The 27414-nt window shown below is 51.9% G+C and overlaps 11 protein-coding genes across 11 annotated transcripts; 6 read left to right on the top strand and 5 right to left on the bottom strand.

Annotated features, from left to right (window-relative positions):
- Positions 1-255: 255 nt before the first annotated feature.
- PV08_03872 (uncharacterized protein) lies at positions 256-2387 on the bottom strand (the record flags this gene model as incomplete). Its single annotated transcript, XM_016378223.1, has 2 exons — positions 256-2197; positions 2254-2387. 2 exons carry the CDS (start codon positions 2385-2387, stop codon positions 256-258), a joined length of 2076 nt encoding a protein of 691 aa, XP_016236900.1.
- A 513-nt stretch (positions 2388-2900) lies between these two features.
- On the top strand, positions 2901-3900 carry PV08_03871 (uncharacterized protein; the record flags this gene model as incomplete). The annotated part of the gene is made up of 2 exons (XM_016378222.1): positions 2901-3132; positions 3260-3900. The coding sequence occupies 2 exons, from the start codon at positions 2901-2903 to the stop codon at positions 3898-3900; spliced, it is 873 nt and encodes a 290-aa protein (XP_016236899.1).
- Positions 3901-4562: 662 nt separating this feature from the next.
- On the bottom strand, positions 4563-9021 carry PV08_03870 (uncharacterized protein; the record flags this gene model as incomplete). Its single annotated transcript, XM_016378221.1, has 2 exons — positions 4563-8753; positions 8809-9021. The coding sequence occupies 2 exons, from the start codon at positions 9019-9021 to the stop codon at positions 4563-4565; spliced, it is 4404 nt and encodes a 1467-aa protein (XP_016236898.1).
- Positions 9022-9496: 475 nt separating this feature from the next.
- Positions 9497-11213, top strand: PV08_03869 (uncharacterized protein; the record flags this gene model as incomplete). The annotated part of the gene is made up of 6 exons (XM_016378220.1): positions 9497-9525; positions 9576-9604; positions 9658-9672; positions 9728-9752; positions 10129-10450; positions 10518-11213. 6 exons carry the CDS (start codon positions 9497-9499, stop codon positions 11211-11213), a joined length of 1116 nt encoding a protein of 371 aa, XP_016236897.1.
- Positions 11214-11306: 93 nt separating this feature from the next.
- On the bottom strand, positions 11307-12584 carry PV08_03868 (uncharacterized protein; the record flags this gene model as incomplete). The annotated part of the gene is made up of 1 exon (XM_016378219.1): positions 11307-12584. One exon carries the CDS (start codon positions 12582-12584, stop codon positions 11307-11309), a length of 1278 nt encoding a protein of 425 aa, XP_016236896.1.
- Positions 12585-13363: 779 nt separating this feature from the next.
- Positions 13364-15382, top strand: PV08_03867 (uncharacterized protein; the record flags this gene model as incomplete). Its single annotated transcript, XM_016378218.1, has 2 exons — positions 13364-13395; positions 13462-15382. 2 exons carry the CDS (start codon positions 13364-13366, stop codon positions 15380-15382), a joined length of 1953 nt encoding a protein of 650 aa, XP_016236895.1.
- Position 15383: 1 nt separating this feature from the next.
- On the bottom strand, positions 15384-16478 carry PV08_03866 (uncharacterized protein; the record flags this gene model as incomplete). Its single annotated transcript, XM_016378217.1, has 2 exons — positions 15384-15913; positions 15968-16478. The coding sequence occupies 2 exons, from the start codon at positions 16476-16478 to the stop codon at positions 15384-15386; spliced, it is 1041 nt and encodes a 346-aa protein (XP_016236894.1).
- Positions 16479-17350: 872 nt separating this feature from the next.
- On the top strand, positions 17351-18562 carry PV08_03865 (uncharacterized protein; the record flags this gene model as incomplete). The annotated part of the gene is made up of 1 exon (XM_016378216.1): positions 17351-18562. One exon carries the CDS (start codon positions 17351-17353, stop codon positions 18560-18562), a length of 1212 nt encoding a protein of 403 aa, XP_016236893.1.
- A 1023-nt stretch (positions 18563-19585) lies between these two features.
- PV08_03864 (uncharacterized protein) lies at positions 19586-20545 on the top strand (the record flags this gene model as incomplete). The annotated part of the gene is made up of 1 exon (XM_016378215.1): positions 19586-20545. The coding sequence occupies one exon, from the start codon at positions 19586-19588 to the stop codon at positions 20543-20545; it is 960 nt and encodes a 319-aa protein (XP_016236892.1).
- Positions 20546-23959: 3414 nt separating this feature from the next.
- PV08_03863 (uncharacterized protein) lies at positions 23960-24835 on the top strand (the record flags this gene model as incomplete). Its single annotated transcript, XM_016378214.1, has 1 exon — positions 23960-24835. One exon carries the CDS (start codon positions 23960-23962, stop codon positions 24833-24835), a length of 876 nt encoding a protein of 291 aa, XP_016236891.1.
- A 495-nt stretch (positions 24836-25330) lies between these two features.
- Positions 25331-26071, bottom strand: PV08_03862 (uncharacterized protein; the record flags this gene model as incomplete). The annotated part of the gene is made up of 3 exons (XM_016378213.1): positions 25331-25585; positions 25639-25773; positions 25829-26071. The coding sequence occupies 3 exons, from the start codon at positions 26069-26071 to the stop codon at positions 25331-25333; spliced, it is 633 nt and encodes a 210-aa protein (XP_016236890.1).
- Positions 26072-27414: the final 1343 nt, after the last annotated feature.

Genomic DNA, 27414 nt, shown 5'->3' with positions numbered 1-27414 from the left:
CGAAAAAAAAAGGAGTACCTTGGTAACTGGATGGCGAAAAAAAAAGGAGTACCTTGGTAACTGGATGGCGAGATTGCAGCTGTTGAACTTATGATGAGTCATTCTGGAGTGGGGGACAATCAAAGGAGGCTATCGATCTATCAGGACAAAACGTAATGCACTGAGTGTAGAAGAGCAGAGGGTAGAGAAGCCAACAGACATTTTTCTTACCCATAGGGTCGAATACAATCATCTCCAGGCGCATAACAACTCTCTTCAAGCAAGTACGCCAAATAACAGCTTCGTCCTCGACCAGTACTCAATTGCCGATTTTGTCTTCTCAGTCTCGGTGGCCTTCGACTTCGTAACATCGGCGACATCTTGCAGCGCTGCTCTCAAAAAGGTTTCGTCGAAATCGGTCTCGAGATAGTTTCCTTTCCATTCTGGGTCAAAGATCTCGGCTGCAACAGCTTTCTTGACCAAGGCAACTGCAGGGATTGTCCATAGATCGGTTCCGCCAATGTCGGCCATGACACGGCATAATCGCCGCAAGGCCATGAAAGCCTTGGGGGAAGGCATGCCGTCAGGAAGTTGATTTATATCCCGTTTTGATCTCCTGTTGGTGTCGCGACTTGCTTCGCTTAGCTGCCGAACCACTTCATCAGCGATGACTTTGTGAAGATCATGCATCTTTTCATCGAGTTTTGATTCCTGTGTCTCGTCTTCAAACGTCCTGGACAATACTGCGGCTGATATTCTGATGGCGCGGACAACATAAACCACACGAGAGAGGTCTTTAGGTTGCGAAACCGCCTCAGATGCAGCTGCCGCAAGGCGGCTCTCGTACTCCGACACTGCATTCTGTGCAGACTCCTGCAGACTCTTGTTATAATAGTCAGGATCGTCTTTGCCAAGCATCCGGATTTCCAGTGTTGCTTCATCCTCCTGGTCCTCGTCTGGCTCTTCTATCATATCTCGCCAGCGTGTTTTGGAAAGCTCATTGATCTGATCCTTGGCCACATGGATACCTGCGATCCAATCGTCCAACGCCTTGGTAGCATTCGACAGAGATTTGTTAAGACCCAAATGTCGTGCTTTCAGTCTCCTAATCATCTTCAATCCTCCCCTGTCGGAATGTGTTTGCACCGTCTGGGGTGACCAAAGTGAGCTGCCTAAGGTGCTCGACTGTGACGCGCTCACCAGCTCTTCCGCAATCTTGTTCAGTCGCGAGCCATGATCTTGACATATGGCGCTCATATGATCATTCAATGACTTGCGTATGCATTTGCCGATATCTTTGCCAGCCGGCGTAGAGAAGTACACTGGCAACAACAAAGTGAAGAGTTCTCGCCTCAGTTCAAGCACCTCTGCGGGATCGGTGAATTGCGCAAGATGCTCGTTGACCGCTTTTTCAAGTATTCCCGAGGACTCCTTAGACCATGCCTCCAATTTAGCATGCGCCTCTTCAGAAGTAGACGAGGTACGTTGAAAGTACGGCACAAATGTCTGGATTTCTTCAGGTAACAGAGGCCAAGTTCGATCGAGGTCGAGAGATTCAAGCTCTCTAACAGCAGGATCGGCTAGTATCGCTTTCCTCTGTAGCATGTTCATCGCTTCAGATACCGAATGCCCAGTCAAAGTTTTGAATGCCTGTAGAGACGCCAGCTGGTATCGAAGCGCTTCGCATATGGCCGAGCGTTCGGAAGTCCCATCCAGTTGAAGTCGTAGCTTGTCGAGTCGGCGATCGTGAAGATGATCCAAGGCCTTGCTTGACGAGGCATCGGTCACTAGACAATAAGAACACACTGCATCGACGAGTACCGGAATGGTCGAAGTAGGGTTGACCAGGATGACATTGACCTGGCGGAGAAGCCGCTGCCGAAGGGCGCCTACTTTCCTTCTCATGTGCTCGAGGCTCGAAGACAAGGAGTTTTCGTTGTCGAGGGATCTCAACAGGAGTCGTGACAACAGAGTCAACTTTGAGCATTTGAGAGTGTCTAGGTTCTGAAGGCATGTCACTGAGGTCGTGTAACATCGCTGCAATAGTCGGAATTGAGCCAAAGTCACTTTTTCTGTGGGAAGTTGTCGGCGGGCCAAGTCGTATTCTGGTGGCCTACAATTGTGACTTATCGATGAGATATGCTGCTCGGCCACCTGAGCTTTCTCTTCTAGGGCGACGATCGCCTCTGCTGTCGCTAAAAATTCACGATAGCAGCCGCTGATAGGTCGTCAGATCATAGTTCATAGCTGCAGTGAACACTGTCAGGCACTCACCCGACTAATCCTCTGAGCTTCTCCTTGTCTCTCGAAGCATTGGCGCGTAATTGCTTCTCGATCGCTCGTGTTGTGGGGATGCGATGCTCTTCGAAAGCCTGGTGCCAGGATATCACAACGGCTCCAGCATCCATGTTTGTGGCAGATGATTCAAAATTGGTGTCTTTAATAGCGTACTGACGTCAACCCAGCGAAGTCGCAGAGAGGTTGTGGATTCTCTTTGCTGTTTTATCGTGTATTATCAGAGAAACTATCAATTCCAAAGACCAGGTCGTCCATATCGGGCTCTGTCACGCCGCCCTAATAACCTTGTTTGTACCCAGAGAATGTACCTGGGTTTGCTGCAATTCAACGACATCTTACCTTTGAACGAGTCCTGTCGCAGTATTTGGGCGGGAATCAAGCTCCAAACTCAGCCGTACCAGCTACGATGTCGAGGGCTACAGCATTCTACCCGTGAGCTCAACTCCTCTCCTTTTGTGCGGAGTTCCCAGGGTAAAAGCAGCAACACCATCCCCCTAGAGCCCCTGCCTCCCGCCAATCAGATAGTTGCATTGTCGGGGTACATACTGCTCAACCTGTGACTCGGCGTTGTTTGCTTTTCCTCTACGGCGGACAGCAGAATCACGACTACATCAAGAACTTGCATGGGATCAGCTCGCGTTCCTCTTCGGAGTCAACGCTTTTACTCCACGCCATGGGGTTCTCTCATCCATGAGCCGTGCTCAGTGTCCTGGCGCAGACCATTTTCCGGCGCAGTTCCCAAGCTCTCTGGCCACAATCGCTGGTCCAAGATCAAGCACGACAAAGCGCGCACAGATGCCCGAACAAGCAAATTGAGAACGCAACTGTCGTCTGATATTATCATCGCCTCAAGACGTATGCTTTCCCAGCCCATTTCTGTGCCGGCCCTGCATCTCCACCAGGATGGCCACCGACCCGTCCTCAATCTCTTGATTTGGGTATTCTGCAACCGCTTTTGTTCAATGTACTAACACACACCCAGTCGGTGGTCCAGATCCGTCCCTGAACCCACGCCTCAATGCCGCTATCGTTGCCGCAAAGAAGGGCCAGCTGGCTAAGTCATCCATCGAGCATGCGATCCTCAAAGGGCAAGGAAAGTCCCCCTCCGGTGCAACCTTGGAAAACCTCATCATAGAAGCAATGCTACCCCACGGCGTCGCGGCTCTTCTCGAATGTCAGACTGACAACAAGGCTCGCACCCTGCAAGACATACGGTTCATCCTTTCTCGCGCTGGCGCCACGGTCACCCCCACAGCCTTCCTTTTCGAGAAAAAAGGCCGCATCACTTTCGAACAGCAAGAGAACCAGGAGAACAAGATTGGGGTTGACGAGGCTCTCGAAGATGCGATTGAGGCTGGCGCCGACGACGTCGGCACAGATGAGGACGGCAGGCTGGTGATCGACACGCCCCCCGAGGATGTGATGGATGTCGCGAAGAAGTTGCAGCAGAAATTGAGTCTGCGAGTAGAAAAGGCGGAGGTCGTATACGATCCCAACGAGGAAAGCATGGTGACCCTCACTCCCGAACAGGAAGAGGAGGTGGGTAAAGTGCTGGAAGCCCTCGAAGACGACCCGTCTCTACAGAACCTGTATGTGAACGCAACTTCGCAACCCGAGCCCTGAGTTGCAAGATGGGTCCGTTTCTATAGCGTATGGGGGAACGTTGTACAGACCAAGACGAAACATGGCTACCCTGCTTTTACACTAGCTCTCTTGGTATTCGGTGACCGAAGAACATTGAGCACGTACAGTCATGGAGTGCATATGGCTATTGCGTATTGAAGGACTCGCATGAAGTACATATTTAGATTCTACCAGACCTACTAGCTAGACTCATAGTAGACTTCTCCCCTAAAAAACCCGAGCATTCTCCAAGGTTGTCGGCCATAATATACACTGTCAACGTGCGGGGGTTTCAGAGCGTGCAGTATCATTCCGAACGACAGCGCTGATGTGCTCGTCGCCCCTGGATAACCTCCTTCCTCCCAATGACCGTAGCTACTATTCTAGTACAGGCGAGATCTCCAAGTCCATTCAACACCGGAGGCGCCCGTTGACCAAGGGAGGCCTGTTTCGTTACTAAGACATGTATATACATGTCGTTGTACTCTTCAAAGGCTCACCCCCTCTCAAGCAGTCAAGGTTTCCTTTTGCCAAGGGCGAGACACTCGAGGTCAAGAGCACAACGAGAACGAATGTTGAGAGGGACGAGGGCATTGACGGGTGGTATTAATTGAAACGCACTAACTAGGGCTATTATCACTAACTGCTCATTCGCTGCAAATCTACTTGTTCTTCGCCATGTTCAAGCGCAAAAAGCTCACCAGGTCGGCCAACTTGACCTCGTGTTCGGCGCGAGCAGGGCTCCGCACCTTCATGCCACGTTCGGCGCCTCCTCTCACAATGACCAACCAGTAGTTGGCTCCTTCGACGCGGTACGCTCTCTCCAGCTCCTCCAAGGAGCGAAATTCTTCGGACAACTCGGCACTGAGGCCGGCTGCCCACAACGATGAAATGACCTCGACGCACGCACTCTTCAGGGTGTTTGGGTCGAAGCTGGTGACCAGAATGTCACTGTATCGGGGTAACGCCTTCGTCTCCGCGCCGCCGCCGGTGTGCTTGCCTGTCTTGTTGTGCGCCTTTGATTGTCCGCGGACGTAGGCAAGGAGGTCCAGGATGTTCAAACGAAAGCCCACGGCGCGAGTTGAACCCTTGTCGGACTTCGTCTGGAATTCTTGGATGAGAGCGTCATAGCGGCCGCCGACAGCCAGGAGTTTTCTGTGACTTCTCTCCATGCACTGGAAGAGCACACTGCCTCGGTACAGGTGTTCGGCGTTGTTGCGGAGAGGAGCAACGAGCACTTGTGTATGTACGGCCATTTGCCGAAGGACATGGACGAGTTCGTCAAGCCGTGCAAACAGGGACAGCGCCTTGTTCAAGTGGTCTCCCTGTCCGAACAGCTGTGTGAACTTTGAACGGACTCGCTCCACGTCGCCGACCACATTGAATTTGGAGAGGTCTGTCACCGAAGTCTCTGCGATATTGATCGCCGTGCTTCGAAGTCTCTCACGGACCTTGTCCCATTTACCCTCGCTGGTGGAGAGGTAAGACAGAGCCTGCTTAACTTGCGGGACGTCGTGCGATTTGATTCGACAGAAGTCAAGGACAATGTCAATCAGGTCTGCATGTGTGAGGTAGATTGTCCATTCCCGAGCTGCAAGCGCCGGGAATTCGTGGAGGATTTCGTCCAGGACTTTGATGACCTCAGCTTCCTTGAGTGATAAGTCCCTAGCGCTCTGAGAGACAAAGTCAAAGTCCACTTCTGGGACTTGTCGAGGCTGATTTCCTGGTACAGTGGCACGATATACGGCACCAAAGCAATATGTCTTCGCGAAACTACATGAGGTTTGCCCAAGTGTGCGAGCAAACGGCAGCGTCAGGTCTTCTGGAAGTTGTACTGTCAGGCCGGAAGGGTCAAGAAAGACGGCAGGATTTGGCGTGAATCCGGTTTTCGGGATGATCCCTTGTCTAGGGGCTTCAATCGCGCCGTGTCGACGGAAGATTGACCTCAACTGGTCGGTGACTGAGATCCACAGAATAGGATCAACCGGGACCATGCTTTCTCCAGACCGATCTTCCCAGGCAAGGCTTGAAACAGGATCATTGGGCTTGGAGAAGAGCTTGCCGATGAGGTCTTGGTACTCTTCGGGGTTCTGTTCAGCCAATCTATCAATGAAGCGTCGAAATTTCTCCTCTTCCAGAGGTTCCGGGATCTTTCCGCTGTCGAGCAATTCCCTCGCAGTAGGTCTAAATTGCTGATCAACGTTGACAAGCTGTGAAATGATCTCACCCTGTGTTTGATGGATATCCTCCTCGAAGAATGGCGGCAACTGAGGTGGCTGTTTGGCTAAGCCTTGAAGCAGGATGTTCTTCTCGTACTGTGTCGGGATGGCATAACACATTTCGAAAAACATGATTCCGAGAGAATACATATCTGCTCGGGCGTCGTATTTCTTGCCACGTTCCAAGAGCTCAGGAGCAGTATAGCCTTTGGTGCCCACTCCCCAAGAATCTGTGATTGTCATGCCTGGCTTGGAGACGTGAGATTTTGACACAGTTTGTCCTGCAGTAGCAAGACCAAAGTCACCAATCTTAGGGTTGTCATGAGCATCCAAGAAGATGTTCTCTGGCTTGAGATCGCGGTGCACAATACTCTGCGCGTGGATATAAGCAAGCCCCTCAACAATGCGGCGAAACAAGCTCCAGACAGCAGGGACATCATTGGAAAGACCCTCTTTCATTCGGTTCCAGAGAGTCTTGCCTTCACAGAGTTCCATCTGAATGTACAGGGTGGACTTTTGCTTCTGCCTCAAAGGAGTTCGTGATCGGGTTGGAGCGATCGAATTCGAAGGTGATTCGGTGCTGTTGTCGAAGGGGTTGTTGTCAAAGCTTCCCATGAATCCTGGACTTGTTGGAATACGGACTGAAAAAGAATCGTCCTCTATCTCTTCTTCCTTTGCCTGTCCTTCATCTGGGCGACTAGACTCCGGATCGGTCTTGAACGGATCATTGTCATCGTCATAACCATCTTGCTCATCAATCGCTGGAGGATCTTGGTAGCCGAACATATTTCCATCATCATCGCTGCTGCTGTATTCAGGACCTTGATTGCGATAGACTGAAGGTTCCAAGAAGTCATGGCCTGTACTAACAGCTGGAGCTTGTTGCAGTGACCGATCTGGAAGTCGTGGTTGAGGGGATTCTTCGATATAATCCGCGTCCTCTCGCTCAACCCAAGAGTTGTAGTATCGGACTACGTAGGGATGATTCAATCTTGCCAACAATGTGACTTCCGCAAGGATTCCTTCCAATTCACGCTCTGAAGTGCTCTCAATTTTCTTGACTGCATAGAACTGTCCATCAAGCTTCAATCTGGCGCGATAAACATTTCCAAATCCGCCCTTTCCAATACGTTCGACTTCCTCAAAGTCATTGTAGTATCGTGAAACGTATCGATCGCTGTATCTTCGGCGTCGACTTGGAGTGCCAGGGGTTCCCGGGTATGCATCTCGAAATATTGGTTCCCGCTCTTCCGTGAAGAACGCTTTTCGAGTAAGCTCGAATGCGCTGGGGCGTTTTGCTGCCTCGCTGTGGAACATTGCAGTAAGGAGTCTTGTCACATTTGTCCCGAATCCGCAACCGGCGATGACTTGATGAGGAGAAGTGTAGGTTTCTTTCACCTTCTTCTCTACAGCCATCTGCATGATGATGACTCCAAGGTCCCAGATGCACGTCTTGCTTGATCTTCGAGGAGTGGCAGAATTCAGCTCTGGAGCGATCCATAATGGAAGATCCTGCTCGGAAGGCTCGGAAAGATTCTGAGCAGCTCGAACCAAGTCACTCAACTGCGTGCCATAGCCATCAGCTAATTTGACAGTCACTCCTCCACTGACAGAGCGAAACAGCATCACGTTACCGGCATGGACTGCAGGGTGAACGTATCCTTGTTGGTCGAAGAAGAGTAAAGCATCAGCCAGTTGGCGTGCCCACGAACGAATTCTTGCTGCACTCAAAGCTCCGACGATGTCCAAGAGATCAGACAGAGACCCTTGTTCGGCGAATTCCGAAAGAATTGTTAGGTTCCACTGACCGCCTCCTTGACCCAGGTCCATGTGCTCAATTTTGTAGTTGATGAGGTCCACGACGTTTGGATGACGGTGCTCTTTCGACGATTCAAGATCTTGCTCGACAACCTCCATGCACTTTTGCAGCTTGGCCCTGGGCGCGATGGTTTCGGGGAGATAGATCATCTTTAGCAGGAATCGAGGAGCCTGGACTCGATCGATGTCCACGCGTGGAGCCACAATCAAAACCTTCTTGTCCGGACGTTTGAGAATGACTGATCTTCCGGTCACGGCTTTGAATTTGAAAGGTGTAGACGTGACAGTGTCTCGTGAAGTCATCGACTGGTCAAATCGGATTGGTTCTTCTGGGGCATCGTAAAAGTCGGCATTCTCATCTCCCGTAATTTTGCGAGTTATTGTCTTGAGCCGTCTTTGCTTCTCGCTTTCAACCTTTGATTCGAACAGGAGCTCCTGCTTCTCGGTTTCTTCCTCTTGTCGTCTCCGAACGGTTTCCTGTTGTTTCTTAGTGCGCGCCTCATTCGCAGCACGTTCCTCTTCGAGACTGAACTCATTCTTCTTGGCAGCCTTGTCCAGGTTGATCTCGGTGAGGAAATCCATGATGGCGCTTGTGACTTCGTAGACACACTCGTTCCCCAGGTGTTGGCGTGGATAATCAGCGATGATTTGCTCAATGCGCTGTCTTATCGCCGGATCTCTTGGCTGAACGTCGAGAACATTAATTTTAGGCAATACCTTTGGATATTCCCGTGGAAACTCGAATATCAGTTTGGCAAAGTATTCAGGGTCTTCAAGCGGTCCAATTCTGACTTGAAAGGCTAGGTTTTCGTATCGCTGTTGTGGTGTTAGATGGTCAATAAGCAGACGCGTTGGCTCACTTGACGCTTACCTGCCAGGCATCTTTTCGGCCGCGGACTCTTTCGAAGTCGTCAGGATAGATAGCCCTTGTAGTCAAGAACTCGTTGCGTTGAATTTCTGGATAGTCTGCAATCTCTTCCTCGAGGCCACGGTGAGATCGTCCAAACGACGGTGGGTTGGGCGTTGGTAGATCTGGAACTGCTGTCTGCACCGCGACGACCTTGGCTTTCTTTTTGGTAGGCATATTGAAGATTCAGGTCCGCAAAGGGACCTGATGTTGTCTCGGCGCTGTCTTGTCTCTTGAAGCTTGGCAGATTACCCCGAAAACGAGGGGTATATATACCTAGGTAGTTGCAGCAGTTGCCGCAGCCACCTATCTCATGATTCTTTGTCCCATGGATCTTGTTGTCGTGTGGAAGTGGTTTGAACAAAGTATGGGAGAAAGGGTGGTTCACCTTGACTCACTCAACAGCAACAGCCTCGCCAAGAGATATTCGGAACGGAACAACTATGGACCGTGAAGCCGGTGCTCAATCTCTGTGACGGCGACTCAGTGTTCCTCACCAAATACCATCCACTCCGTCTCCTTCACGACAAACTTCGATTTCGGTTCTTTGTTGAGTTCGCAGAAAGTACAAATCGCCGAAGTGTGCGGTGTCCTCCTGCTTGGCCCGCGAAACAATCTTGGTCACAAGCACTTCTCAGCCGAAGCAATCAAGATGGTCAATATAACTGAGAAGATCAAAGAGTATGGCGCTCTGGATCACACAAGATGTTTGATCTCTGACTCGTTTCCAGGATCGAGGCCGAAATGGCCCGGACTCAAAGTAGGTTTTGTCTTCTTATCATGGCCATGGAGTGGATAACTGACATTCAACAGAAAACAAAGCCACAGGTTCGTGAAACCAGTCGAGAAGGTTTGTGCACTCTTTGTGACTGACAGGAACTAGAATACCATCTCGGACTACTAAAGGGGTAAGCTCGTTCTTGCAGAATTGGTTTATAATGGTCTATATCAAAGGTGTCAAATTTGGAAGAAGCCCAAAGACCAAGAAAATCCGTATCCACTCAAAAATGGCCAGCAAGTGTCCGCCTCGTCACGTGCGAAGTCGAGTCTTGCATGACGATGAGATTCAACATGGACGTGACAAACACTTGTTCAAGAGACGCTGAGACCAAATGGCTTGAATGCCATGAAATGATTGGAGTCGCTGTCTAGCGATTTCCAACCATGAACTCCCAATAAACGCGACTTATCGGATGGGGACAGCACGCTGAGGGTCTCTTCGACTACAAACCTTCCACAAAAAATGCTCTGAAAACAAGAGATCAGGCTGACTTAACCCCATAGAAAACTTGCGCGATTACGAGCACAGCTCCTTGAGCCAGGCCCTGGTGCCGGCTCAGGAGGAGGTACAGGCTTCGATGTCTCCAAGTCGGGTGATGCGCGCATAGCCCTAGTTGGATTTCCCTCAGTCGGCAAATCGACCTTTTTGTCCAAAATCACAAAGACCAAATCAGAAGTAGCGGCCTATTCATTCACGACCCTGACGGCAATTCCTGGGGTGCTCGAATATGGTGGTGCTGAAATTCAAATACTAGATTTACCTGGTATTATTGAAGGTGCCTCTGAAGGTAAAGGCAGAGGTCGACAGGTCATCAGTGCCGCCAAGGTGAGCAACAGCTGACGAAATGAGCTTCCATGTTTCGGTCCGTACTAATGTTTTCAACCGCACCTAGACCTCCGACCTGATATTAATGGTACTGGACGCCACGAAACGAGCCGAGCAACGAGCGCTCCTCGAAGCAGAACTGGAAGCCGTCGGTATTAGATTGAATCGTGATCCACCGAACATCTACCTCAAAGCCAAGAAGGCCGGCGGCATGAAAATCACATTCCAGTCACCGCCGAAATACATTGATGAGAAAATGGTCTACAATATTCTGCGAGACTACAAGATCCTCAATTGCGAGGTATTAGTGCGCGATGAGAACGTCACAGTCGACGACTTCATTGATGTGATCATGAAAGACCACCGAAAATATATCCGATGTTTGTACGTATACAACAAGATCGACAGTGTGACGGTGGACTATCTAGACGCTCTGGCTCACGAACCCAACACGGTCGTTATGTCGTGCGAGCTGGATCTGGGTATTGAAGACGTCGTCGAGCGATGCTGGCAAGAACTGCGGCTGATGCGGATATACACGAAGAGACAGGGCGTGGAACCAGACTTTGGCGAGGCCCTGATCGTGCGAAGCAACAGTACCATTGAAGATGTGTGCGACCAGATTCATCGCACTCTAAAGGAGACGTTCAAGTACGCGCTCGTGTGGGGCGCAAGTGCGAAACATATCCCGCAGCGAGTCGGATTGGCACACGTCGTTTCTGATGAGGATGTAGTACAAGTGGTCAGTGCTTGGAAAGCATAGAATCACATACAACAATGGTGACTAGGATCAATAATGGATTCGGGTGCAAACATCATTTGGTTGTCCACTACCAGACGCTACGTACAGAGCATTTCACCTCAAAACCCTTCTTGGGTCCAGGCTATTCACATTCGCACTGACAGCCTTGCCGTCAAACACAAATTCGCTCATCAACTTGCCCGTGGCTGGTCCGTTCTGGATACCCCAGCATGTGTGGCCGGCAGCGAGATAGATACCTTTAGTGTTCGTGTGTCCGACTAGTGGTCCCGAACCTGTCTCGACTTGAGGTAGGTAGCACGCCTGGCGGACCAAGACTTCTCCGTCCCGCATCTCATCTGAGAAACTGGCACAGTAGTCGACGATATCTTGACATCGCGAATCATCGACCTTGACATCAGCGGCAGACCTGGGTAGTGGCACGAGATGGTCGCCCTCTCCACATGCATAGATCTCGTTGTTGGGCCGCGCGTAGATTTCGGGGCTCACATACATTGCCTTCGACTTGACGCCTTCCTTGAAGTTCTTCGGTAGCGCAAGCTGAGTGAACAGACAGTATGCGGAAACCGGCCTCGTTGGACGTATCGTCACACTGTGTGCTCGAAGAGAACCGATTGGCGTTCCCGGCAAGACGGTCTTGGTCCAAGGTCCAGCTGTAACAATTACATCGGTGGCGGGCAAAGATTGCAAGGAGCCCGTTGACTTATCCATGTACTTGACAGTATGCTCTCCCGAAGCTGAAGTCTCGATCTTTTCAACACTGCCTATGATGACTTTGGCGCCCTGCTCTTCGGCCAGAGATACCATGGACGTCGTGAATTGGTACGGATGTACCTGTGCCGTATCTTTAGGTGAGCCCATGCTATCGTAACCTCGCACACATTCCTCGGCGACCCAATCCAGGTCGTCTGGAAGGCCCATCTTGCTCAAATTCGCGTACGATTCTTTGCTTCGTTTCTGCAGACTCACGTTGCCGTCGCTCGATACATCAGGCCGATGAAGTCCGCGAATGTCTTCGCCTTTCGCTTCGCCATTCTCTGTGGTCTTCGGTCGTTTTGAGACGTGACGACCGCTCAGTTCAATCTGACCAACACCTACTCCACGATAACCCCATCGTTCGACGCCACCATGTTCTTCAGCTAGCTGGGCGTGAAGCTTGAAACTTAGCGGCACGAGGCATGATGGGTATGCCCAGAGCGCGAGTAGTCCCCCAGCCTTGCCGGATGCCCCGCTTGCTATTGATGTAGCTTCTATGAGATGGACTGTGTGCTTTTTGGGGTCATATTTTGGATGTCGTGTCAGGAAATATGCTGTAGTTGAACCAATGATTCCCCCACCAACAACTACAATATTTCTCTTCTCCCCGTCGCCCATGGCCAGATGGTGACGAGTACGGCGGTAAGCTAGTCGAGATAATATCAAGCGAGCTATGTTGATGGATCGATATCGGTTTGAAGTTGATGCTTGACGAGGCGCGTGTAAAGTCTAGTATAACTTGCCACCTTTGCAGATGCTCGGAGTACAGATCAGTGGCGATGACGAACGAGGGTTGATGCTTGTAGGAAGATACGAGTATCAATATCAGATGTGCCAAGAACAGGACGTCGTTCTCTTTCTGACGTCAATCTCAACCTCATTGATGCCTCCGTGCTTCCTCTCATTACACAATCTTCAACTCATCGACTACAATAAATATTGATCCCGAACCGAGTCGGAATGTTGAAGCGTTCTTAGACTCCCCCACCTCGCTTCCAGGTGCGCCCGAACTTTTGTTTACCAGAGACTGCGTCATCTTCGTCGGCGTCACTGTGGCCCACACAACGTCCCGTCGCTTATTAATTGAGGTGAGCTAGCGACGTTCCGTACTTTACCCGCCTGAGACCGTCTCATTTTTCCGGAGAGAGACTCTCCGGCATGGCACAGGAGTGCTCGTCCTGTACTCTCTGAGCATGGAAAGAATTTCTGGAAGCGACATCTCCTCGATGCCGTTGGATCATTGAGCATACCACCACACCCATGAATTTGCTCTGTTGAAATGCCTCGAGGTAGACCCAGAAACCCACAGCGGTCATGCACCTATTGTGGGAAGCAGTTTGCTCGACGGGAGCATCTTGTGCGACATGAACGAACACGTAAGCTACTCAGATGGGAGCATGGCGGCCTTACTTACATCTGCTAGATACACGTGAGAAGCCATTTGTATGTGACTGTGGGCAGAGTTTCACGAGACAGTAAGCCGGTGTTACATCAGTCCCTTAGCCAAGTCACATAACAATGCGATCAGAGATCTCCTCTCTCGACATATCAAGCTGAAGCAACACTCTCGAAATGGGCTGCCGTTCAATGAATCAGTGTCTCAAGAAGTTACGACGTCCTATGCAGAGATAGGAGCTCCGGAAAGTCCAGATTTCGTTGTCGATCCTGACCTATTTCGTCAAGACATGCTACCTTCGATCCTCTTTGATTTCGACAACTTCAATCCCCCTGCCTTTGCTCGGCCACATGTTCAGTCCCCAAGTGATCACATCCTTCCACGCTTCAGTACACGTTTGCCGATATTGGATGACGCGAATTACGAAGTCAAACCTTGCGACGAACCTAGTGGAATGTTCAAGGACGCCGTTGGCGTCATCCCTTGGGCTTTTTCCGATTCTGTCTACGAAGGATTCTGTCTTGAAGTCGAGTCCTTCTCCGCCGTTCTCCCGACCGACTGGGAATTGCCGTCTCGGAATTCTCTAAGCAGGAATCTCGAATCCTACTTCCGTTGTGTTCAAGAGAGCCTTCCTTTCATTCATTCTGCGACTTTCTCAGTTGCCAAAACTGACGTCGAACTACTTCTCGCCGCTGCTGCTTTGGGTGCCTTGAACAGATTTGAGAATCACTGCTCTTACATTTTGTATTTTATGTCAAAAGCCATCCTCGCGGAGAAAATGCGCTTTCAGGACTTCGATTCGCTTGACCAGTCCGTTGCAGGCCGCCGAAATGGCATTGGGAAGATTCAAACACTGAACCTTCTCGTTTCTTATGCATCTTGGGCAGGCAAAGATGTCTTGCAAGATGGATTGGCCCTGGCCACGCAGCTTAGCACGCTCGTGAGACGGCACGGGTTGTCTGAGGACGAATATACATCATCTTTTGGCATTCAGATCCCCGACAATGAGTCAAGGGATCAACTGTGGTGCAAATGGGTGGCGGCTGAAGAGCGAAGAAGGACTTTGCTCTGTGCTTATGTGCTTCTCAGCTTGCAGAACATTGCCTACAACACTCCGCCACAGCTTCTCAATGAGGAGATTGCAACTCTGCTTCCAAGCTGTGTGGACTCGTGGAAGAAAACGACTGCAGAAGCATTGCATCATCCTGCCTTACATCACCGTCAATATTATTTCAAAGAGGCGCTTTCCCTGCTATCTCGGGGGATTGTCGTCCCAGTATCCTCCTTCGCTAACTACGTGCTCATTCTCGGCCTTCTTCAGCAGATCATTCTTGCTCATTCTGAAGCGAGAGGGTCTTCGATCCCGCACGGAACTCTCGAGAAGTTTGAGCATGCGCTACGCACATGGCAATTATCCTGGGAGTGTACTTACGAAGCCACGCTTGATCCTTTGTCGGAAAAAGGCCCTCTTGGACTAAATGCCACCGCCCTACTTCGACTGGCGTACATTAGATTGAATTCAAATATGGGCTCTTGGAAGGCACTCTCATCGAGGGATCCAGGAGATCTTGGTATTGAGAAGATGTCCTTGGAGAGAACTCCGCAGGTCGACCGGGCTGTTCTTCATGCGGCGCACGCGTTGAGCATACCGGTCCGGCTGGGTATTGGGCTAGTCACCCATACGCGATTATCTTTTCGAAGCATCGAGCATTCGTTAAGTAGCCTCGAGTGCGTCTGGTTGCTGAAGGGCTGGCTTGACATGATATCGTCAGTCGTCGACCAATGTGGTCTCGAAGGATTGCGGAACACCGAACGCAGGCTCTTGGATATCATCACCGGCGTTATCGGAGAAACATCATTTGCGGAAACACTAAACACGCCGCAAGATGAATCGTCCCGCTATCATCGAATGGCAATAATTACGGTGCAACTCTGGGCTCAGATATTCCAGGGGGTTCATGTCCTTGAAATTGACAAGTTCATTGGCTCGGGCCTTCAACTTCTGGCAGATACTATCTGACTTAGTTCAGGTTGATGCACACCTTTCCCATATGCTTTCCCGAGGCGACATATTGCATGGCAGCAATGATATCCTCACGGTTGTACTGGAAAGTTTTGTCAATCGGCACTGGCAGATTGTGGTTGCCGAAGAATACGGCCATCTCTTCAAGTTGCTGTTTGGACCCCATTAGAATCCCACGGAGGGTAACGGCCTTAGTGAGGGCCATGATTGTCACATCTGGCACCTGGTCCTGCGGCAGAGTTGCCAAAAATCCAACCAAAGAAATCGTCCCTCCCATTGCCGCGGCCTCAATACTCTGCCCGATTGTGCCTATACCTCCATTCTCTATGATATGATCAACTCCCTGGCCCTCGGTAATACGCTGCGCTTCAGCGGCCCAGTTGGGATGGGTCTTGTAGTTGATCGTGTAATCGGCACCATACTTGTCCTTGACCTTCTTGAGCTTCTCATCACTGGATGAGGTTACGATCGTCTTAGCGCCAGCAGCTCTTGCGATGATGAGAGCAGTCAAGGAAACTCCCCCAGTTCCTAAGCACGTTAGTTACTGCTGATTCGGTGTCCTCTTCCACCACCGTCACACACCTTGGACAAGCACTGTCTGGCCCGGCTTAAGTGGCACCGCACCAAAAAAGCAATTCCATGCGGTTGTTCCAGTACCTATCAGGGCGGCCCAATCGGTAACTGTGTGAGCGGACGTAGACACTTTCACCAGCTGGCTTGCAGGCAGGACAATGTATTCTCTCAGTGCGCCGTCTACCGGGCCTCCAAGGACATATTCAAGTGATTTAACCGAGCCATATTGGCCCGCGTGGGACGAAGCAATGACGGTATCCCCAACGGCCAAGTTCTTGACCTTGTCGCTGACTTGTACCACCTCACCGGCAAGATCTGAGCAGGGGATGACTTGGTCCTTGACCGCCAGAGGATATGTGTTATTCTGAATAGCAATATCGCGATAGTTGATGGAGACGCTTTTGATCTTCACGAGGACCTCATGATCGCCGAAGGTCGGGATGGGCTCCTGGTACGCTTGTATGTTGCCGACTCCAGTTCGCGAAGTCAGGCGAAAGACTGTCTGGGTGGAGGAAGACATGATTGATTCAACGGTTTGACTGGCGTGTCGTGCTGCAAGGAGCAGATTCGGGAACGTCTTCAGGATCTGAGATGGACGCTTGTTGTTTCTCAGACCATGAGAGGAACAATGTGTTATATATACTTCGCCAGTTGTGTCTCTATTGTCAAGCGCATCCTAAACATCCTGCTCCATCCCAACGACTCATAACTCCATTTTGCGCATTTGTCATCCTTTTGCAGTACTTCCCTCACGACAGCATTCAGCCAAGTGTACCGTTGGAGTAGAATGTGATCATGCTGCAACTTGCCAGAGAACAGACCACGAGACTAGCAGTTGGAAAGCCGGACGCCTTCGTCTGCTCCGCCCTGGGCTATGCAAGGACAATACAAGGCTACGTCGAGGCCCAGAGTGAGTGGTTGATTCGCTGAATTTCTACCCCGACCATCCACTCTGCTTCGAGCCTCCACTATTTCTACCCCGATGAGCACCGAGCTAGTTACGCCCGTTATTTACGAAGAGGTACATAACTTCTCGCGACAGTTTTGACAGTTTTTCTTTACCGTGATATCGAGGGTGTATTCAAGTCTCAGACTATTTGATGGAAAATCTCTCCGAGGGAGAAGCTTTGCGCTTCAGAGAGAGTTCGTATCCCGAAGGCATCACTACGAAATCGCTCTTCGTGCCGGAGCAGCACAATGAAGCAACTTAGGATTTCCCCAGCCATCAACGCCAAATGACTAGCTTCAGAATGACAACTTTCGGCACGAACATCGAGGTATTGGTCTTTTATTTAAGGGATTCGCATCATGAGCGCCAAGCGGGTGATATGCGGTGTTGATGTGCTGGGAAAGCCTTGGGATCATTTATCAGCCTCGGTTTCGATATTCACAATGGCGTACCGTGGCTTCGACATCCTACCCTCGCAGGCTTCGGATTTCATCATGCCATGGAAGGTCGCTGTTCCCCAGAAGGACCTGGAAAATCTCAGAACGCTACTTGAACTATCAGAAGTCGCTCCACCAACATACGAGAACTCATTGCCGGAAGGAGAACGGCATCTAGGTCTACGCCGAGAGTGGGTGGCCACAGCGAAGGAATACTGGGAGTCTAAATTCGACTGGCGGAAACATGAGGAACATATCAACTCCTTCCCACACTTCAAAGTACCTGTCAAAGACGACTTGGAAACTTTCGACATTCATTTCCTTGCACTTTTCTCGAGACGGGAAGACGCCATTCCCATTCTCCTCCTGCACGGCTGGCCAGGCAGCTTCCTCGAGTTTCTACCCCTGTTGGACATTTTACGGACGGAACACACCGCAGACACACTCCCTTATCATCTGATCGTCCCAAGTCTACCAGGGTACGCGTTTTCCTCGCCACCGCCTTTGAGCCCGAACTTCCGACCTGACGATGCGGCACGGATTTTTGATTCTCTCGCCTCAACACTGGGATTCGAAGCATACATGGTCCAAGGGGGAGACTTGGGAGGACGCATAGGTCGAATAATGGCGGCAAACCATCCGAGGTGCAAGGCACTTCACCTCAATACCCATCCGATGCCTGCCCCCGACCCTTCTGAGCTCAGGACGCCGCTAACGGAATCAGAACAAGCTGGACTCGAACGACATGCCTTCTTCTTGCACAACGGGACTGGCTATGCAATTGAACATGCCACGCGGCCCAGCACGATCGGCTTCGTCATCTCGTCGAACCCACTGGCACTGCTTTCTTGGATCGGCGAGAAGTTTCTGGACTGGACCGACGAGGATCCCAGCCTCGACACCATTCTCGCGTCGATCACGCTGTACTGGGTGACCAAATGCGCCTCCACGAGCATATGGGCATACCGCCAATTCTACGGGCCGAACGCAGACAGCCACGGATCCAAGAAATGGCATGTTCACAAACCTCTCGGATATTCCTGGTTTCCCAAGGAGATCAATCCCATCCCGCGGGCATGGATCGAGACGACCGGTAACCTCGTGTTTTTTCATGAGCACGACAAGGGCGGGCACTTTGCGGCGATGGAGAGGCCGCGAGAGCTGTGGGCTGATGTCGAGGAGTTTATCGCGGATGTCAAGGGAGAGTTTAACAGTTGACTGGGTGAATTGTTCCTGGTTGACAAGAATGTCACCTGCGGGCATTGCTCCAACCGTCGGCCATGAGCCTCATGATGATTAGAATGCTTCGTGACTTCTTGATCTCGGTCTTGAGCATCCAAAAAGTTGAAGCACATGTCGAACAAGCGAATCTTCCTTTCACACATTCAAGTCTGCTATCTGAAAGTTCGCATCGAATGAGAGTCGCATATCCATGGGTACATCAACAGGATAGATGAGTTAACTGTTGTTTCTAATGGCCTCCTCATTATTGGTCTCCAAATTGGCCACTTCAACCCCGACCAGGGTGGATCAGCAGCGACCGGCGTCCCTCGAATGGTCTCCGGGCATTCCTACTTTACTGTTTTCTACTTGATCTACACATCTCTCGTACGAGTACGAGGCCCAAAGCACCTCGTGCGAGCAGTCTCAGCAAAACTTAGTCAGAAGATTCCCTGATCCATCATCATCGTCGGCCTAATCTACTTTCCGTCAACCGGGCAGTTAAGACCAATTGCATCAAATCACACCACCGATGACCAAGCAGAACCAAGAAGCAGCCTTTCGAGTAACAAACCAGAGGGTCTCGAACCCGTAAAATCATCAGCCCTCTCTCCTCTGAGGTGATTGTAATCAAGCCCCCCTTCCGGAGTACTCACATTCAACACGTCGGGGTGGACCGATGGCATGAATCCCAACACGGTCGGCAGATCGTTCTACAGCGTCAAATTGAGTTGTACCTCCATCTCGACCTGCCGCTTTTCTCCGGATATTAGATTTCGACCTCAATCGCCTTTTGGATTCACGCATGGGCCGTCCGTAAAAGAAGGAGGACGACGACGACGACTACGACACCTTGGACCACTATATACGCATCGTCTTCACCACCACCGCCCACAACGGCCATTGTCGACATTATCATCAAACCGCCAACCACATCAACTTTGCTTTCCTTCATCACCAACTTCACTCTCGTCGCCCGGGTTTATTAGCCGGTCCTACTCATCTAGCCGTCGGCCCACCATGACAGGCCGAGTACCAATTGAATCGCAGAGCGTCGACGCACCGTTGACTGCCTCGGCGACGTTTCTCGTTCTGACCATCAATCCAGACCCGGCGGCCATCAAGACTGTGCGGTCCGTCCTCTCGAGCGTCGATGACCTCGTCAAGAATGTCGCGATCCGCGACCTCCAGGCGCTGTTCGCGTGCACGGTCGGCATCGGCAGTGAGGCATGGGACACGGTGACGGGCGGTCGCGTCGCTCGGCCGGCGGAGCTGCACCCGTTCAAGCGAATCGAGGGCAAGGTGCACACGGCGGTGTCGACGCCAGGGGACATCCTGTTCCACATCCGCTCTCAGCGGCGCGACCTGTGCTTCGAGTTCGAGCGGCAGGTCATGGACCTGCTCGGCGACGCGGTGACGGTGGTCGACGAGACGGTCGGGTTCCGGTACTTTGACGCGCGGGACCTGTTGGGGTTCATCGACGGCACGGCGAACCCGGTCGGGCCGGCCGTCAACGCCTCGGTCGTCGTGGCGGCCGAGGACGACGCGGGCGCCGTGGGCGGGAGCTACGTCGTCGTGCAAAAGTACGTGCACGCCCTGAAGCGGTGGCGCGGGCTGTCGACCGAGACGCAGGAGGCCATCATCGGGCGCACCAAGCTCGACAACATCGAACTCGACGACGCCGACGAGGGCTCCCAGATGTCGCACAAGTCCCTGGCGACCATCGAGGACGAGGCAGGAGGGGAGCACGACATTCTGCGCGACAACATGCCGTTCGGCTCGCCCGGGTCAAACGAGTTTGGGACCTACTTCATCGGGTATTCGAGAAAGCTGTGGGTCATAGAGAAGATGCTCGAGAGAATGTTCATTGGGAATCCGCCAGGGTTGCATGACCGCATCTTGGATTATTCGACACCCTTGACGGGGACCACGTTTTTCGTTCCCGCTGCGAGTGTCTTGTCTGGTCTTGACGATGATTGAGGAGATTCTGATCGATATGTACGGAACAAGACTCTCGCTGTATCAGCTTACTTTAATGTCCCTTAGGTCTCAAAGGAGACTAGATGGGTGGATGGATGGCTGGCTTCATATGTACTGCTCTCGTTAAGTGGCGACACTCAGCAAGATCTTCAAGACATGGTTGCAGGGGTTTGTTCTCAGCGCCGACGGAAACAATGGCATTCTCATTTCCCATGGCATTGGCCAAATTGCGCTCTTCCACTCCTTGTCTCCCGTGGACACATTCAGTCCCTCGGCATGGAGTCCAAGATCCAATAGATTGGGTACCCTTGGAGGGATCGTAAGTGTTTCGCGTTGCCTTGGAAGTGTTCACATCGTTCAGAACCTGCGACTTCGCTTAGGATGATGTTGACATCATTTCTCGTCTGCAAGCCAATAGGTCTCTGGGTTCTGGCGAAGCTCGAGTCTCGCTAACTCACTTTGATGCTTGGAAGTTGGTTCATGGAAAATGGGGACAGAAGACAAAGACGCCTAGGTGCATGGATGTGAGCGGGCAAATCAATAGCAGGCGAATTTCGGCTCAAATTGCCCAGAGAGCAATTCATAGGGTAAAACACTGTACAGTAAAATGTAATTATATTCCATCTTCGAAGTCCGAACTCCTCGCGCCGTTATCCTCACAGCCACCTTGGATGTCGATCACAGTCCCCGTTCTCCACGTTTCCTTCCCTCTGGTCCCGGGAAGCCTCAGGGAGATACTTGCATCTGCTCATCACCTCGTTGCTCCACGAAGATCGGCGTCGGCTTCCGTCTGTGTCTTAGGAACAACGCCCCCTCAGCTCGTCGAAGCATCACTACAAGGAACCATCCCTGTCTTTTTCTCTCTTCTTGTTCAACTGTCGTCCTTGACTTGGGTCTATGGGCCATGACAGCCACGGACTCGTTAACCCAACCGTCGCCGCACAACTGTAGGCTGCGGGTATGAGTGAGTGAGTTTCACTCCAAGGCTCACTAGTTAGGCCACTACTAGACTCCCTATGATGTCGCATACATGGCCCATGGTGAGGCTCTCCGCGATGATCTTCAAAAGCCGTTAGAGGATCTTCCCGGCCGTTGCCCATTGTCGGTCTCCCTGCCGACACTACCTCGAACTCAATTTGGGCTTCCAAGGTATTCTTGTTTCACCCCTGACAAGACACGCTCCCGCTCTTTAGAAGAGTTCTCCACGATTGGCACAGAACATACCATGAGAAAGACTTCGCTTCAGTTCAGTGGGCACTAGTGCCCTGCTAGACGACGACTGTGCTTGATGTCCGCGCCACCGCCCGGCAAATTGCCATCTTGTCACAAAGCGCATTCTCTCCGACCAGGCCAACCCAGTCCCATGGGTTATCAGAAAAGCCACTCTTCATTTCTAGTTTGGTGAGGCGATCGCGGCAGGTACAGTACCCACCTGAGCAACGGGTGACGTTGATCTTTGCACTTGTGCTCTACTCGTACCTTGTTGTCGCTGGCGATTGGAGTGCACACGAACTGGCTACTCGTACCCTTGACCAGCTGGAGATGATCTTCACAAATTTTCAAGGCGCAGTAAGCTGAATCGTGAACCACCTTGCAGATCATCATCACGGTAAGAGTACGACCAGGGGTCTTAGATGACGATGACGATGACATTGGTTTTGTTGCTTGTACTGCAAGTCCCAATTGGTACTCCCAAGAGCTCGCACGGGCAGAAAGGTATAAAGTCAGACAAGTATACCCTCGATCGAATATTCATCTTCAGGCACGCTCGATCCGACCAGGCCAAAGGATAAAATTCTTTCGCTGACTTCAACAACCAATCGTTCTAAATCCTACTCCCTCTTCAAGAACAACAAGAACTAACAATAACCTCCTCCACCAAAAATGCACTTCACAACCATATTTGTCGCTCTCGCCGGCGCCTCTGCCGCCGTCGCCACTGCGATCCCCGCTCTCACTGAACGTCAGAGCACCCTGTGCTCAGGCAGCTATCAGGCACAATGCTGCGCTACTGACGTGTTGGGTCTTGCTGACCTCGACTGTGCATCCCGTAAGTTTTCCTGACCGCCACTGCTGTTGCGGTATATATACATAAGGAGAAAAAGGTGTCAACATTTGAGCTAACCTTGTTACCTCTTGCTCTCGACAATAGCACCAAGCACCCCGACTGATCCAGATGACTTTACCAGCATCTGTTCTGCCATTGGACAGCGGGCCCGATGCTGTTTGTTGCCTATTGTAAGTATACATTGTCATGATCTTTGTGTTCTTTGACACTCTCCGACCCCGAACAATGGCATGAGCTAGGCTAACTTTACGGTGACACGACAGCTTGAGCAAGGCCTTCTCTGCACCGATCCTCTCTAAATGGCAGTTGAGTTTGAGTTTGAGTGCCTTGGACTCCTAGCTGGTCGTCAAGTTCAGTTGTGCTATTTCGTGGGGAGGCCATGTTCGAAGGGCCATTGTACTGTATATAATCACGGTGATGCTCTCATGAATTATCGATGAATTCGGGAGATTGTGAGACTTCTGGTCTTGTCTGGTCTGATTCAAGGAAGAAGAAGAGAAAACGAATATCTATGCCCCCGACTGCGTACAAGACTCCCGTGCCCCAATGAATTAGTTAGCTCGACGCCGTCCATCATAAAGTGGCTCGTACTCGACTGACTACGGCCCGTGGTAGTGTTCACGTTGTACAAAGGAGGTGCCTACCTGGTGTTTTCAGGGTGTATCGCCATCATCTCCCGTTCCCGCCTCCCAACACGGCCCGCGGGTACCGAGTATAATATGGGGAAGAACGTAGATTTCAAGAAAATCTAACCGCATTGAGGATCGACCTCGGCAGTGAGATACGAACAAGACGAAACAAAAGTCGACGATTGTAATCGAGTTTCCCTTACGGAGTACATGGTAAGATATGTACATAAAGAAAAGGGCGTCCATCGTTCCGTCCATCGTCCATCTCTCCCTATAAGGCCTTACTTACTTATAAGCCGGGGTTGACGCCGAGATATCCATCCCTTTTCGTACCTTGCCTTTGATTTCGACTCCGTGGAGGAAGTTCCAGGTATAAATAAGGCCTCTGCAGAGGCAAAGGCAATCCAGCGAGGGAGCGAGAGTGAGCAACTCACAGCAACTCACAGCAACTGTTTAGCTACACTCCCTCAGGACGGACGACCTAGGGAAAGTACCCACCTAACTGTAGGTGTCTTCGATCCTAGGTACCTTCGAATATTACCGGGGAGACCTCGACGTACAGATACAACTCGTGTACGGAGCACCGAGGACCGATCACACCCACGAGTACGTGGACCTGTACGGATAGATACCGGACGAGACAACCCTTGACGTCCGCTCTGTGAACACCACGACAAAACGACACGACAACAACAACAATAATAATAAATAAAAAAGATGTCCACCGCACCGTCGAGTCTCAAGACTCCACCCCCGTCGACGCCCGACACGATCGTCCTCCTCTTCCCGGCGCCGTCGATCCTCCTCGTCGTCCTCAACAACCCGCGCGGCCTCAACTGCCTCTCGACGTCCGTGCACTGGTCCCTCGACGCGCTGCTGTCGTGGTTCGACAACGAACCGAGCCTGGGGTGCTGCGTGGTCACGGGCGCGGGCCGGGCGTTCTGCGCCGGCGCCGACCTCAAGGAGTGGAACGAGTCCAACGCGCGCGCCGCCAGGGGCGAACCGGGCCAGCGCGTCATGCCGGCCAGCGGGTTCGGCGCCGTCAGCAGGCGCACGGGCAAGAAGCCCGTCGTCGGCGCCGTCAACGGCCTCGCCTTCGGGGGAGGCATGGAGATGGTCGCCAACATGGACATGGTCGTCGCCGCAAAGGGCGCCCTGTTCGCCCTGCCCGAGGTCAAGCGGGGCGTCGTGGCCTTCGCCGGCGCCCTGACCCGACTCGTCAGGACCGTCGGGAAGCCCAGGGCCATGGAGATGGCCTTGACGGGGAGGACCGTCGCCGCCGCCGAGGCCAGAGAATGGGGCTTCGTTAACGCCGTCACCGAGGACGCACCCGCGGATGCTGACGTCCTCGACAGGCCGGTCGTGAAGAAAGCCCTCCAGTACGCAACCGAGATTTGTGGCAATAGCCCAGACAGCGTCATTGTCAGTCGCGCCGGTATCATTGCGGGTTGGGAAGATGGCAGTGCCGAACATGGTACGCAAACGACAAATGAAGTCTATCAGACACGCTTGAACCAAGGAGAAAACATACGAGAAGGTGTCAAGGCTTTTGTTGAAAAGCGCTCTCCGAGATGGGTCCCCAGCAAGTTGTAGGTCAAGACACACAATTCAAACACAGAACGGCGAGAAAACGAATGCATCTCTTTGGAATATCTTTCAGTGGTTTTTGCATTTTATGTCAACTCAAGGCTGGACTTGGATAACACTATGCCATGTCGCACCTATCGGACTCCTCAAAATGGATATTGCGCCCCTCAAAGATATGGCTCGGCCTTCTTAGGGATTTTCTTCCGTAGAAAGTGATACAAGAAGACAGATACGCAGAACCCCGTCTGAAAAAAAAACTTCAATTTCAAACACAAGATGTGTGCCAGGTCTCCAGGTCGATCATCATTGTTGCATAGATGTGAGAAAGCCCTTCAAACCCCCAAGGAAGAGTGCACCTGAATAGACCCCAAAGCAGCCGTGCACGCCGTTGACAAACCCTGTCGACGAGCAGCATGCCGGCATTTCAAGTGTATCTCCGAGCGTGTCAGAACAGACATTGGCGCGTTATGGGTATCATTGTTTCAAGAGTTGTGATTGCATCTATGCTCGCTGATGTTGAGGCATCTGAGGCATACCTGCATATTGACCACTCTGATTTTGTTGCTGAAGTTGTTGATAGTACAAGGCCTGCTGTTGTTGTTCTTGAGTCATGTAGCCGCCGTGTGCAGCGGGACGTGGCATGCCAGTGGCTGCGACTGCAGGTGGCATTGCTGGGACATCGTCAGGTGAAGCGACATCGTCAGCGGTGTCGACGCCATTCTCGTTGCCAGAAGGCTCAGGAGCGTTCAGGCATGCCTGGATCAATGTGAGCGCGGGAGGAGAGGTCAAAGGTCAACAACACCACGTACCTGAATCAGATTCTTGCCTTCGGCCTTTGTGACCAGAGGCTGAAGCTTGGGGGTGGTGAAGGTATAGACAAGACCGGTTTCCGAGACGACCAGTAGGAGAACTTGTGTGCCAGTAAGGACGGACAGTTCGTATGCCTCACCAATGGGTTAGCATTACTGTGAGCGGTGAGAGGATTCTGCCTGCGCTCACCTTCTTCATGATACCCGCTTTCCGTTTTGAGAAAGTGATGTGGCGACGCGACTTGTCTTGAATAAACTTGATCTCAATCTTTCTTCTCTCTCTTCCTCCCTTCTCGTCATCATCATCGTCGTCGTCCCCGGCCATGGATGTTCTCGGACGCTTAGTGCCTCGGGAATCAACGCCGTTGCCGGTGAGCTCATCGCCAGGTGAGGGTTGGTCAAGACCAGCGGAGTGATCGGTGATGTCGGCCATTATGTTTCTTCCAATGGATCAGGTCAAGTACTACAAGGTCAAGTTCTACCCAAACGAGTAAAGTGTCAATGGACGAAAAAGGAAATGAAGTGGATTGGATTGGTACCTTTTCTGAGCCTGCGGGGTGGCTTGTAAGGATTTCTAGGGAAGTTCAAGCGTAGCCTGCCTGGTCTGAGACACAGATTAGTCAACAGTTGACAATCGAGAGGACAATATGTTGAATAGTATGGGCTCAGAACGCGACAGTAACTTGTCGAGGCAGTGGAGGCAAGGTGAGCGGAAATGTCACGGACGCGTACAGGGACAACTCCAACGGGCACTGGACGAGTCGGCGGCGACGAAATCCGGGGAGAATGCTGACAGGTGTGAAGACAAAACCACCAAGCTTTGCGGGTTGAGAAGGGATGTGCAACAATTGCACTGCAAAAGGGCAGAAGTGGGTTTGAGACAGAAGAGGTTAAGAGAGAACAAATCTGGATGGGCTGGGATGGTGGTGGTGGTGGATATGGGAGGGAATCGACAATAGGGAATAATGTGGGAGTGAAAAGGGTTTGGGAGGGAGGACAGAGGCAGCCCGGGCAGTGACTCTCTCGGCAGATCCCAGGGCCTCAGAGGGAGCGGGAGAGTCGGGGTGGGTTGCACTGCAGGCCGAGGGCAGTTGGAGTGGCCAGTGCCGCCCGGAGGGGGCTGGAAGAGCCCAAGAGCTCAGTTGGTGGCTTGGCCCACACGCAGCACCACGGGCTCCAAGTCACGCCTGAGGGACCCGGCCACAGCCACTGCCTCTCCAACGGCACAACCCCTCGACCTCGTTTCTCCTGTGTCTCGAAATCTCCCAGAGGTGCACAAACCGACCTCGAGAGGAATTTTGCACAGGCAGCAAAGGGGGAGGGTCAGCAACAGAAGCGCCAGTCTGGGCCGTCGTACTCGATGCAGGAGTCGACAGTGGTGGTGGGCAATGGCATTTCTGTTTCCATTCGTGCTCCGTAGGGAGTTGGCTCAATGAGGCAAAGTGAAAAAGCTGATCCGTCGCGTTTGATGGAAAACGGTAAAGACGCTTCGAGCGGCAAAAGACCAGACACTGGCAGAAAAACAACAACAGACAGGCGACGTACCGTTTGCAGGTGCTGGAAGTACCTGTTACGCAAGGATCGACTCTGGATGTGCCGTTGAATTGGCAGAAGGGATTCGAGGCCGTGGCACGAGATTTGCGGGCGTGTGTGCAGTGGGATTGGGATTGTCGCTGTGAAGGGGAAGAGGATGGACGAGAGAGGAAAGGGAGTCGGAAAGGGCATAGCGGCGAGCTGCCTGCCTTTTGTAGACTGAGGGCGCTGGGCAGCCACTGG

Source organism: Exophiala spinifera (genome assembly GCF_000836115.1).
Source record: "Exophiala spinifera strain CBS 89968 unplaced genomic scaffold supercont1.3, whole genome shotgun sequence".
NCBI classification, from domain to species: domain Eukaryota; kingdom Fungi; phylum Ascomycota; class Eurotiomycetes; order Chaetothyriales; family Herpotrichiellaceae; genus Exophiala; species Exophiala spinifera.
Note: the sequence above shows the minus strand (reverse complement) of the source record. Positions and strands in the feature narration are given on the sequence as shown.